The following is a 13,495-nucleotide window of genomic DNA, read 5'->3' on the forward strand; positions in this document are numbered from 1 at the left end:
TAAGTACAATATTTCTTTTTTTCTCTCATGAAATTTATTATTAACTCTAAAAAGGCTCTGCTTAAAAATCCTTGAACACAGTGCTGGAATATTGTTTTACCTCAAACAAAATACAGATTATTCTAAAATTTAGAAATTTGAAGAAAAAAAAACATAATCATATAACGTCGGCCATTTAGCACTACCAATAACCGACTTATTGAACGAATTTCTTTTTTTTGTATTTTTCACACAAAACCGGTCAAAGATCAGTGGTTCTGTCTTTTTTGTTATTAGTTCTATTCTCGTGTTCTTTTTTATACAGTTAAACAGATTTATTTTGGTATTGGCGTCACTTTCACTCATATGGCAAGAATAATAATAATAATAAATATTTTTTTTTCTGCGTATTCAATTTTACTTTCCAAATCTGGTGTGAAAATGTCTATTTGAAGATTTAAAAAATAAAACTTCATCATTTACATAATATAGACCCATAGACTTATATTACACTACAGCCACAGAAGAGTTAAATAAAAAAACAAATCAAATAAGTAAGCGTGACAAATTTTCAATAAAAATAAAAACGAAATCATTGTGGACAAGTCCTGAATTTTACTACAGAATATAGCATTATGCGATCATTCTGTTGAGTTGTGAATAAGTTTCCTTTTGTTTACGCAAATTTGAAGCAAATACTCGTTAAAATCACGAAAGTTCGGAAGACACCACGTGCAAGGGTTGAATATACCCTCTTAATGGACTACACGGGGTAGTTTGAACCGAAAGGTCATCCATATATCAGCATCGGAAGTGTGCATCCCAAATTAGGGTCCAAAGTTAGTCCTAACTAGACCTTTGGTATGCCTTATACACAGTTAGCTATTCTGCAAAATAGCTTTCCTAAGAGACTCCATACGGTATCTACATGACGTTTTAAGAGCAAAACAATATGATTTATTACAAGAAAAATTAATTTTGTTTTATAAGTGTCTTTCTCGGTCTTTTGATTAAAACATATATTTCTTTTATTTAAATATTTAAATTGTACATTTTGTTTTCAAACATATTTAAGGCGTCTTGCATTTGGATGTATATATCATCAATACAAGATGCTGTTAGGACACACGTTTTGTAGACATTTACCTTCACATAGTTTCTTGAATTTAAAAGTTTGTTTACAAAACTAGGAAAGCTACCAATTAAATTCGAAGTAAACCGCTGTTTCTGACCTGCTCAAATCAATTCAAGTGTAAAAATACTCTCGTAAAATCAAATTCACGCAAGCAAACAAATAAATTACTGATAACCACCTCGTAAATATTAAAATTATTTGTTTATCCATAAATTTAATCTTATAATTTATCGTAGAAAATCAGTAACTGCTTTATATTTATTTTAAACAGAGGGATGAAAAATTCGAATTTTAATGATAGAGTATTTGAAAACGTTGAATTTTGTTTTCAAGAAAATGGCTTATATAGGTAGAAATCATTTTAAAAAAGTCCTAAAAATCTTGCATTCCAAAATAGAACACCTTTTACTACGGACATAAGATTCTGTTTTGGTAATTAAAAGTATAGAAAAATAATTTATTATTTATATACTACGTATAACAAAGTAAAATGCGTTAAAAATAAAAGTATTTTTATTAATCAGATATAATATCTTTATTTAAAAGGATAAACCAAGAGAATCACATAACAAAATGTTCAGGAAACGAGATTTTGCGATTGTTTGATTTCTAAAACATCATAACTTTTAAACCAAATAAAATTATTTATTTATTCATGATAAACGCCCGAAGGGCTTTTACATGACAGGTATAAGGTTAAAATTCAAGCATTATACAGAACAACAAGTTAATATGTAGGTACTCAAAGTTTAATGTGTTTAAAAAATTATAACAGGCTAAGGCAACAAAAATCAGTTTGCAGTAGGTACTGTAGATAAGCAAAATAGAAATTCAAATAATGTAAGTAAATTTTATTTTATCACCGTAAGAATTTTAAATCTAAAAACTGACGATGAAAAACGAAACATTTTAATCTATAAAGAACTTTCAATCTAAAATTATTATGATTTTGATTATAAAAGTATATATTACAATAGTGTATCTGGAACTACTACTATTTTTTGCATTAAAACAAAGTGAACTTCAGATCTTCATTTCAACTTAAAAAATCATTTTTATGACAAAAGTGGACTTTTTTGGAAATTCACGTATAAAATTGCTCATTGTGATAATTTTTGAATTTCTACTTTTAATTTAAATTATAATACATATATGTATAATAATAAGTAACTTGATTCATTACAATGAAACGATGAATTTCTAGGCATTTACAAGGCTTATAAGCTGTTATTAACTGGTTTAAGTGGCCACTTGAAAAAAATTCAGCCAGATTAATTTCCCTCCCATCAATAAAGATTCCACCCACGTCAATAACATGGAATTTTAAAAAAAAAATTGATGTTCAAACATAGTTATAATGGTGAATGGTTATACAGTATGTAATGTGGTCACTTAAACCAACCAATGACAGGTTATAAGCCTTATAAATGCTTAGATTTCCATATTCCCTTTCTCAAAAATGTTTTTCCTCTCCATTACAATAAATTTAAAGAGTTATTATTTATAATGTTATTTAGAAAAAAAAATCACGTTGTCTATAGTGTAACACGACAGCTTGGTCGAATACAAACGCCATGCCAGAACTCAACTTTCTTCCCTAGAGGCGAGGTTCTTCGGGCCTCTAACGACCAACCCTCGCTGCTGACCTCTCCACCACCACACCCCCTGGAGATTTACCTGCGGCCGCCGACAGATTTAGGCGGGTGTTTGTTGGTTTCTCATTACGAGGGATGTTTATTTAATATAACCTAAACGTTCCTCCCACCGCATCAGCTTCAATTCAAAGCACTTGTGGGCCAGCTTGTCTTACCTAATGGGATTTTTATGTACTGCATTAAATTTGCCGTTATACGCCAAAGATTGGAACATACCTGCAGAGACTACCCTTTTATTTTATTTTTTATTTATTTATTTATACAAACATTTATATTTAACAAAATGGCACAAACAACACTCTGCGAATTTTTTGTTGTACTGGGAGTAGGCTCAGTATATGAAGGGTTGGCAAGCAAGAAATATTAGTATGCCTAATGTTGCAATTGGTTCCTAATAAGAGCAAATGCCTGTTCCATGAAACTGATTTGTTGCGGCAAGTATGATTATTTAATATGTTTCCCATTAATAAAAATAATTTTGAAGGAATAGAAAAACAATTATAGCTAAGGATATTAACAGAAATACAGAGAATATAAATAGTATACAGGAAAAAAAATAGTAGACAGAAAAATATTAACAAGTATAGGGTGAGTGAGAGGGTGTGTATGTGGGGGTGGACTGTTTGTTTGAACAAACTCTTTTATAATTAGTGATATAGTTTTAGGTAATCACATGATAGTTTTAGCATCTAATGATCCGAAGTGAATGGAGGAAAGAGATCATTTAAATTTATCTGTATAGTAAAACTCAAATTATTCGGATTAATGAGTGCCAGACGTTATCGGATTTTCAGAAATCCGGATAGTTGGATTAACCATTAAATTAAGACAACCAAAAACTTACTTTAACATGTCCAGCAAAGTAAATTGCTTTGACGAAAAAATGTGTTTGCGAGCAACGAGAAAGTTTTTATTTCCCAATATTTGACCATCCGGATGACTGGAGTTCGGATAAATAGAGTTTTCCTATATTTTTAATTAAAACAATCAATTTAATTGTCTCATATAAAAACTAGAATTATACTTAAAGGTTTTTAGTTATTTTTGTTAGTTGTTTATATAAAATATATTTTATACAAAATCAAAATATTTTACCAAAAAACTCGAGTGTCGGAATTCAAGTTTGTAAATTTACTTTTACAAAAATTGGTAGACATGTACTTACATATAAGCCCTGTAAATACTTAGACTTAGATATTTCCTTCTCAGAGTGGTTTTTAAACACTCTTGAAACATGTTTAAACCTTGAAAAACCACCTGAAATATTTAAAACCAGTACATGTTTTCAAACACATGTACTTACTTAAAATATTGTTTATTAAACCACTGCAAGTGTGGACTCTTAGAGCGGATTAGGTTCGAGAGTTGAATTCCACCCCACTGAAATTTGATTATCTTTGCAACCACATTTATATTCGACTATTTGAATAAATATGAACAATTATATTTGAACAATTATGTAAACAGGCAGCAGTGACGAGCCGTGATTTATTTTATCGGTAATCTACGAAAAAAAAAAATCTATTTGTACGTACATATAAGTACATAATATACCAGTAGTATAATTGTTAATTACTTTTTTCCTGTGGCTCTGTGAAAATCAACTCAAACAACAATTATTATTTACGACGCGATATACGTAGCGTTATTCCATACTATTTTGATTCAATACTTGTACAAAAGTTTTTTTTTTAAATACCACAATGACATCTAGTACATATTTCAATGTCAACACCAAGCACTGGCCGGTACCATTTAAAATAAATAATAATGCCAAAAACGGCCACTTCGAACGCCACAGTGTGATACATAATATGTCAACGGTATCCTGTCAAAGAAAAATAGACCTTCGGAAATAATGTTCAAAATACTAGTTTCCAAATGGAGAATCTAAAAATAATATTTGTAATCTGCATGCTTGTTTTAGTACTAAAAAACCTGACTAGGTCAAAGATGTGAAATATAGTGTACTTTTTTGTATGGAGGAATAAGCTGATGCAATCGGGTAGTTTCATCGTTTTCTGAAAACAGCTGGGCGGTGGGCGCACTTGATAGATATTTTTTTGTGGGAAAATATACATTTATAAACGTGGTGGTGATTTACAATTATTTTAATTACTTTCCGATAAACTTCGTTTCTATAAAACATTATTATCGAAAGTCAAATTAAATGGTGAGCTGTGCATAATCGCTTATTTAAACGATTCGCCCCTGACAGGCAGGTGCCGTGGAGCAATTGATTAGACGGCCAACTATGACCCTGACGTTTCCGCCAGTTAAAATGAAAAATCCAACAAAGATTTTTGCCCAATTGGTCAGGTATTGTGGAGTATTATTAATAATTGGCTTCCAAATCCTTTTATTCCTACCCGCTGATAAGCCTCTACGATAGAGGCTCAACAGGTAATTTCTTTTTTAATAAACGAAAAAACTAAGTTTTTATAGATTCATAGTCAAAAATTTTGATAAAAATATAAATTGATCAAATTTTACTTTGTTGTATTTAGCCAACTTTTATTCATATTTTTCTAATAACCATGAATAATTTTAACATTTTTATGTGCATATTATAAAAGAAAGGTAAAAATGATTCTCAACTGAAAAAAATGTAATAATATGTTTATACTCTTTGTAAATAGATATTTGCATTATTATAATATTTGTTACAATATTTGAGTTTGTCCAAATGTTCGTAGACAAAAGACTGGTATGTGAAATAATTCAGTCATGTGGTGCAGTCAATCATTCAGGCCTAGTATGTGAAATAATTCAGTGAAATAAATCTCTTCACAACAAAAAAGGGTTTCGGCTCTTTAACTTCACTAAAATCAACAAATGGAAGAATTGAAGAAAAATAGATTTTTAAACCTAGGCAAAATAGTGAATGTTACACAGTGTGTAAAGTGGCCACTTAAACCAGCCAATGACAGGTCATTAGCCCTGTAAATGCCTAGACTTCCATATTCCCTTATTTAAGGTATTCTCCATTCCTGTTGTAATTTGTTATAATATTTGTGTTGTAAGTAACTGACTACTAAAAAAATAAAATTAAGTCGTGGCAGAGCAGAGTTCAAAGTCGGACTTTTGATCCGCGAGTCCGCGACACTAGCCACGCTCATAATATAGGTTTGAGACATTTTGTAGAAATTATTTTAGATGTTTTAATTTTTACCAAACAGAGTAATTTTCGGTTGATGAAAGCGCAAAGCTCCAACGAAGGTCAGCCATTTGTGATTTTTATAAAATAAGCGTTACGTAATAAGATTTCCGCAAATTTTCTTTTATTATTCTAAATTATTCTCCGATTTCGCGAGCCTCTCGCTTTTAAGGGCGCCCGATATTTTTCGGAATATTTTATGTTTATATCCCGAAGTTTCGCGAATATCATTTATAAACATTTCTAATTTTGTTTTCTTTCTCTTCTTACATTTCGTTCCGCGAAACTCATCTTAAACGAGGCACGGAGTTCTTATAAAGTTTTTAATCTAATGTATTCTATTCAAGGAACGCCGCGTGTTTCTTTTCCTTTTTATCGGGAAACACTCGGGAATACTCCAGAGTAAACAGATGTATGCACGATAAAAAAACTTTTCCGTTTAATCTGTGGAAACTGTTTACTTTTCCGTACCGATACACTGACAAATTGAAAAATTCTCTTCGCCATATTTCCTCCTTGTGCAAATGCGATGCAGCTAGTGCATCCCCCTTTCCCGACTGCACTTTACAATGCCTTCTTTATTAAACAACCGTCCTCCTATGTCTCCGCGTCTTGGTAAAAGAGTTTCGACATTTTGTCACAATTAAAAACAACGGTTTATGTGCAACTGAAGCAATAATGTTTTCGTTTCCCCATCGCCAACGATATTATCATTATTGAAATATAAGGTGGAGTGAGATAAAATTCTCAACAAAGGGTTTATTCTTTTGAGTAATTCTTTACATCGTCTCTAGGGATTTCTCTTATGGTCTAGAAACATGAACGGATGTATGTTTAAGCATTTATGTTTACTTTTTTACCTACGTAAATTATTAAGGGGAAAAATAAATCTCTTAATAAGGGTTTCGAATTTAAAATGCCATTACAAACATGTTTTATTCTATAAATTAAATGTTATCTTTCTTACTGTAAAAATAAAAGGACCCGCTCCAACCTAATCAATGTTAGAAAAAACAGAAAACATAAAATGAAAACAAAACGACAAAGAAAACACGTGACAAAGAAGTTCGACTTACATTAATATGTTTTTGTGACAGTAATAATGAACGTTATAATATCATTTGTAATAAAACAGGTAACTATCACTAGACATTTTTTTAAATTATAAAAATGATAAATGCCACAATTATGCTTTTTCTTCTTCTTTCTTGCTGTAAAACTGTGTAGTCTGTTCTCCAGGGGGTTGCTCTTTTGTGATATTGATTTCCAGATGTCTTCCATCTTTTAGGAGGTATTCCACAAAAACGAGTCACTGTGCCCTCCTCACCACAAGAAGATATAATAAGTGAACAACTTTTGATGGTTTGGGCTTTTTGTTTTATTTTTTTGCAATATACGAATTCGTCCATTTCACAATTTCTTCGCATGTCTGATAAGTCATGAATTCTTCAAATAATACGAATGAATTTTTATATTTTTTTACAGCACAAGCTGGTCTTCTGGTAACTGTTACAATATTTATTGCAGTTGCTCTGTTTGGAGTATGTTCTGTTGCCCAAACATGACGGTTCCGACTGCGGAAATTACTTTGTGATGAAATCAATATAATTTCATAACTTCACATCTTCTTTAACTTCACAAACATCAACAGATGAAAGAATTGAAGGAATATAGATGTTCAAATATAGGCAGAATGGTGAATGTTACACAGTGTGTAGAGTGGCCACTTAAACCAGCCATTGACGGGTCATGGGCCCTGTGGATGCCTGGACTTCTATATTACCTTTTCTTAAATGTTCTTCATCTCTGTTTTAATATGTTAGAAATCAATATAGTTGAATTACCGGGGATATCTTTAGATAGAATAGGCTGTTGTGATAGAGAAACTCCGGGGGGCGAAGCACCAACCTGAACTTTCTTATCCACTGACCAGATAAGCCAAGTAAAACATGAGACCAAAAAACCTTTTACCAAAACAAATCATATTCATCCCATGTGACCTATGCACCCTACGAATCCTCAAATGAAACACATTTTTCTTAATCAAGATTGATTTATTTTAATCATTTTGAAAATCAAGCTTCTACTGAGATAAAAAACGGTAGAGACAATATATAAAAATGGTAAAAACATGGTATGTTTTCCACGTTGATCGAAATACACTATTTATACACAATTTACAACATTAAAAATGTTAAAACCTGCTATGATAAACATAGTTGCACAAAAATATGACATTACCCACTGTTGTCAAAGGAATTTGATAAAATGATTACGCGAATTGCATCATTACACAAGGAATTTACATCAAGCTAAAAGTTGAAATTATATTCCCTACAAAATAAATTTGTTACATATAGGATTTGTATCCCATGTCAGACTATTGTTTATCCAAACTGCCCGATAACGAATTTACTAATTTACACAATTCAATATATATAATGACTGAATATTTCGTTTGTACAAAATAATATCTTTCTCCAAAATTTTACTTTAGATATTAAATTAAAGAAAGCCTTGACTGATCACCGTGGATTAATCTTAATTTTATGTTAATATTACGAAATTTTTGCATCTTCCCAAATGTGTCTGGTCAATTCCTGAAATGTTCGCGCATAGCAGACCCAGTCTTCGACATCACGCCAGATGTAAAAAAATATTGAATATTTATGAAGAATCTTATTTTATCCTCCTTTAGTTTGCTTGAATGACTGACGTCCAGCCACGTTTGTCTGGACGTTATTATACCGTCTTCAACCACTCTTCACAGAAACACGTGGTTGAAATGACGGCATAAAAAAAAGACAGTTTCTAGGTGTGAGATCATTATCAAAACTAGCGGTTAGATAGGCGGGTTAATACCGTCAGCACCATGTTCATATCTCATCAGGGTAATATATCAAAAATAAAAATATGATAGACGGCATGACGCTTCCCTTCTTCTCCCGTGTCAGAACATATCAGATGAATATATCATCACATATACAGATAAAAGGGACCCTGTCTAATTCAAGCAATTGGTATTTGAGCACAAGAATAGTCTTCATGGTTGAGAATAATGTTATTATTAGGTACTCACCGGAATTTTTTCGGGATCCCTTAATGTGGAATCTGGCCAAACCGGCCGCCTTCCTACCTTGGTACCATAAAATAGAACCAAAAAGAAACACGCACGGTTTCGCGTGGCATGGACGACGGGGTGGCTCGCGTAAAAAATGTGTGACGAAGTACCTGTCTAGATTTATTCGTCACACTGTAATTGTGGTTCTAGCAAATGATTCAGTGAACCAGATGTAAATCATCTTTTAGCATTCAGTTAGTTATCTTCATTATCGGACGGGTTGCGGTCGTCTTGAATATCGTTTTCCATATCATCAATATCCACATTGTATTCTCGTTTGCTGTCTGATGATTCGTCTAATGCGCTAAATTCATCTTGTTTTAATAATAAACGCGCGTTTAATAATAAATCTTCATGAGACATCAATCGTTTTGAAGTCATAGCAAAAAACTCCAAAATAAGTAAGAATTGTTATCAAAAAGCATACACAAACCGTAATCATTCGTCGTAACGACGCGATGAGTAGATTCGCAATGCGACGAAACATTGTGTTCTTACTCGTTGGACATAATTGCCACCCGAAAGACATTGGCAAGGCGCCGGCGTGTTGGGGAAAAAAGATACAGCGTATTTGCGACGAAGGTTAGGTTACTAGGATTAAACCAATCGACAGGTCATAAAATAAACCCTTATTGTTTGGTAAATAAATGGTTTATTAATTTAAGATGTAAAAAGTATTTCCAAAACAACATTGAGATGGATATTGTAAACTTTACAAAATAACAACAAAATATACAAAGAAACGTTTTACCTCAGAGAGACGTTTAAACATAGCAAATGCTTAAAATTCCCTTCTCCAAAATGATCGATATCTCTGTTGTAACAAATTAATCTTAATAACTCCCTAGGGGGTTGAATTCAGCTCTTGTTTATGCAAATTTGGACAAACTCAAAATATTGTTAATAAATACATTATGTCAGTAGTTATTCTAAGGTGGTGTTTTTTCCACAGGTGTCAACCCATGCTCCAGCGTGCAATGCGGGCCCGGCGAGCAGTGCTGGATCGGGCGCACGGGGGCCGCGTCGTGCTCGTGCGGGCCGGACTGCGAGCCCGTGCTGCGGCCCGTGTGCGCGCGCGACGGCACGACGCACCACAGCGCGTGCCACTTGCGGCGTGCCGCGTGCCAGCTGGGCCGCGTCGTGCATGTCGCGCACGACGGTGCTTGCGGTAAGTGGAACTGTCTAGAATTTAAAAAACCTGGCGACTTACTAAAACTCAAAACGCCAAACTTTTCCGAGTTTTGAAAGTAAGCGCTTGAGAATAATATAAGGTGGTCCGATTTTATAAATAACATTCTAGTGCGAGAACGGACGCAGCAGCCCCCTATAACGAGCGTTACGAGGGCGCGGCGGCGGACCTGGCTTGGACCAATTTCCTCTTTTTCACACCTGCGAGCTCCCACCATCCTGGAAGACCGTCGATGGCGATCTTTCAGCTTTATTCATTTAAACACTTTATAAACACATACAGTTTATATACATTTGCATAAGGGTGGGCATCTTGCCTTTTTTCAATTTTTTTCAATTTCTCCCTAACTACCCAACCAGTTGAATTTGAAAAAATCAATGGCATATAAACATATTGTGGTTAATTTAACATTTATACTTCTTCTTTTACCAGTTGGTTAATTCAACATTAAAGTCTATCCTTAAGCCCACCATCCACCCGCAGCTGTTATCGAATCCTGGGGGGCTCTCTGTCAGCTGCGCATATGGAAAAATTATTATAAATATGTTTAAGGAATACAAACTATGCAGATTTTGGGAAGAATGTATGGACAAAGATTAATACGTTGTCTCCGACCCCCCCAGGATTCCGTCAATGCGTCTGTTTTTTTTTTTTTTTTAAATATATATTTCTACAAACAATCCACACAAATAAACGTAAACAAATATAGAAATATATATATGTATAGAAATAATATATATATATATCTGCACCCTAAAAGATAAACCACAGGAGGTCACATTGAGCAAAATGTTCAGGCAACAAGATTTTGTCATTGTGCGATTTCCAAAATTTCATAACTTTTCAACCAAATGAGATAATTTCAATCTATAAAGAACTTCGGATTTTTATTTCAACTCAAAAGAATTCATCGCAGAAGAGTTCAACTCAGAAGAACTCAGAAAAGACCTTTAGATTTTTATTTCAACTTAAAAAAGCATTTTTCTGACTAAAGTCAACTTCGGTATTTTATTCACATACAAAATAGCTTATCGCGATAATAGGGAAATATCACATAGGTACTACGATTACCGATAAAAATATATAAAATGAATTTAGAATAATTAATTGTATTTTAAAAATTAATATGGATATTGAAGAGAAATGTTTTCATGTATAAATGTAAAAACGAAATTCAATAAAAATATTTTAGTAGAAAAACGCGACGTGTTTGGCCTTGGTTGTTGTGACGTCAAGATTCATGAAATTGTTCAACACAAATTTCAATGGCAGGAACAAATAAACATGAATCGTGACGTATGAGGGGCGTGGCCAATGAAATTACCGTTCTTGCGGGAATTCAAAATTACAAATTTAAAAGTATTACAAATTTTGTTTATACTGTACAATATTTCATAGACCTTTATTACTTTAAAAATGTTTAAAAAGTTAGATTTCCTTATTTCTATATTTTTTACTTCAAAACGGCTAAATGTGGACTCCCGTGTTTCATTCTCTAAGGCACAGATATTTGTTTTTAGAAAAAAAAAATAACAAAATATATATACTACACAATAAATAGAGGTGGTAAAGAGGGTAGGAGATAGGAGGGAGAAAGGGAAAACTCAAATATTATGACATTTTATCCATGATTTGAATGTTAATAAAGAAGGGGCGTTTTCGAAGTTAGTGGGCAGATTATTTCAAATTCGAGCAGCTGCTACTGTGAAAGAAAATGCAAAAAATGAGAGCGGTAAATGGCTATTGAAAGAGTTTATTCTGTGATACTAAGGGACGCGGGATTGCATTAATAGATTTAATGTAGTTTAATTTATTTATGCATTTCTGTTAAACAATATTTAGATATTGCAGTGCGATTGTGGGGTAGATAAAGCGTTGCTAGCAGGTAATTATATCGGAATATGAAGTCAAACAATTTTGTAAATTTATATACATACATGTTTGTGTTTTAAAAAAAAAAACATACAATCAAGCGTCTCTACCCCCACTACTTTAAAAAATACTAGCCCCGGTATTTCCTTTTTTTAAAAGACAAAAAATTGTAAATCATTACGCCTTTCTTAAAGATATTTAAAAATGTGTCGTATAAAATACGAACAATAAATTTATCGTTTAAAAACACAATTAATCAACTTTAAAGGCAGCTATTTAAAAATGACGTTAACACGATTTAAAAATCAAATAAAAAGATTAAATTTGGCAAAAGTCGGAGTATTTTACACTCCCGAGTGTCAATTTATAGCACAATGTACGAGAAGAAATGAAAAACAAAGTTACCTTTGATCGTTAAAAAATTTAATGCGTCGCCGTCGCCTGGTAACTCTTGTATTGAATTCCTTCAAAGTAAAAGTGTTCCCCCGAACGTAAGTGATATCTCAACAACAACGTCAGAATTTTCAGCGAAAACCGATCACTTTACAGTATCGAACCCCTACTCTAGACGATTGTCTCCATTTTGTTTTCACGCTCGTGTATTCCGGTATATTGCCTAGATTTATCGACGAAGGCTCTACCGAACCCAGATTTGTTTGCGTGAAGACTCTTCGCTAAATAGATTTAGTCTCGTTCCTCAGAATTGCAAACAAAAATTCGCTATTTTCCATCGTTTCGCAATTTTGGATCCGAAATCCAAACACGTTTTTTTCTTTTTATTTTGTACGCTCCGGATCAGAACGGGTGTAATGGAAAATGTTCAGATATTGTTTTTTCCCAAACTTACTTGGAGGCTTTTATAGGAAGTGGAGGCTGAAAGAATTCGCGTTTATCGTTACATATCCGCCGGTAAAAAAGCTTCGTAAAATCTTGACTGAATAATTAAATAGATGAGTTTTTAGAAAACCTGTTAGACAAATCGGTCTTTTAAAGTTTATACTTTTATATAAATATTTTATAAAATAACTTACATATTTAATCATAGGTATCGATTATAAAATAGATGGATTATGGTTTCTGTCGGCAGCGGAGATCTTTTCGAAATACTGTATGTGAATGCGAGCGAATCAATTTGAGAAAAAAAATCTTATAAATGATGCTTATAGGTACATCATTTTATATTTTGAAACAACAAATTAAAAAATCAGCTTCCACCTTCTTCTTCCCTTAATGTTATGTTTCATAATAAATATTGTAATCTTGACATATGTAATAACTGCGAAAAAATTAAGTCTGAAAGATGCATAAAATACCTGGGAGAAATCATTGACTGTCAATTTAATGGACTAATCATTTTGAAATAATTGTTAATAAACTGAAATATTTA

The 13,495-nt window shown here is 32.7% G+C and overlaps 2 protein-coding genes across 2 annotated transcripts in view; one reads left to right on the plus strand and one right to left on the minus strand.

Annotated features, from left to right (window-relative positions):
- The window catches only part of LOC148281485 (agrin-like), an 808,766-nt gene that overhangs the window by 722,155 nt on the left and 73,116 nt on the right, over positions 1-13,495 (plus strand). Inside the window, exon 6 of the mRNA XM_088226633.1 lies at positions 10,000-10,215. Within this exon, the coding sequence (XP_088082759.1) occupies positions 10,000-10,215 (216 nt within the window). The remainder of the gene's footprint in view (positions 1-9,999; positions 10,216-13,495) is intronic.
- On the minus strand, positions 7,305-9,428 carry LOC148281488 (uncharacterized). The gene is made up of 2 exons (XM_088226644.1): positions 9,265-9,428; positions 7,305-7,425 (listed from the first exon to the last, which is right to left on the minus strand). The coding sequence occupies exons 1-2, from the start codon at positions 9,426-9,428 to the stop codon at positions 7,305-7,307; spliced, it is 285 nt and encodes a 94-aa protein (XP_088082770.1).

This window comes from Micrasema longulum, unplaced genomic scaffold (assembly GCF_059751315.1).
Source record: "Micrasema longulum isolate JH-2025_06_02 unplaced genomic scaffold, ASM5975131v1 h1tg000453l, whole genome shotgun sequence".
Lineage (NCBI taxonomy): Eukaryota > Metazoa > Arthropoda > Insecta > Trichoptera > Brachycentridae > Micrasema > Micrasema longulum.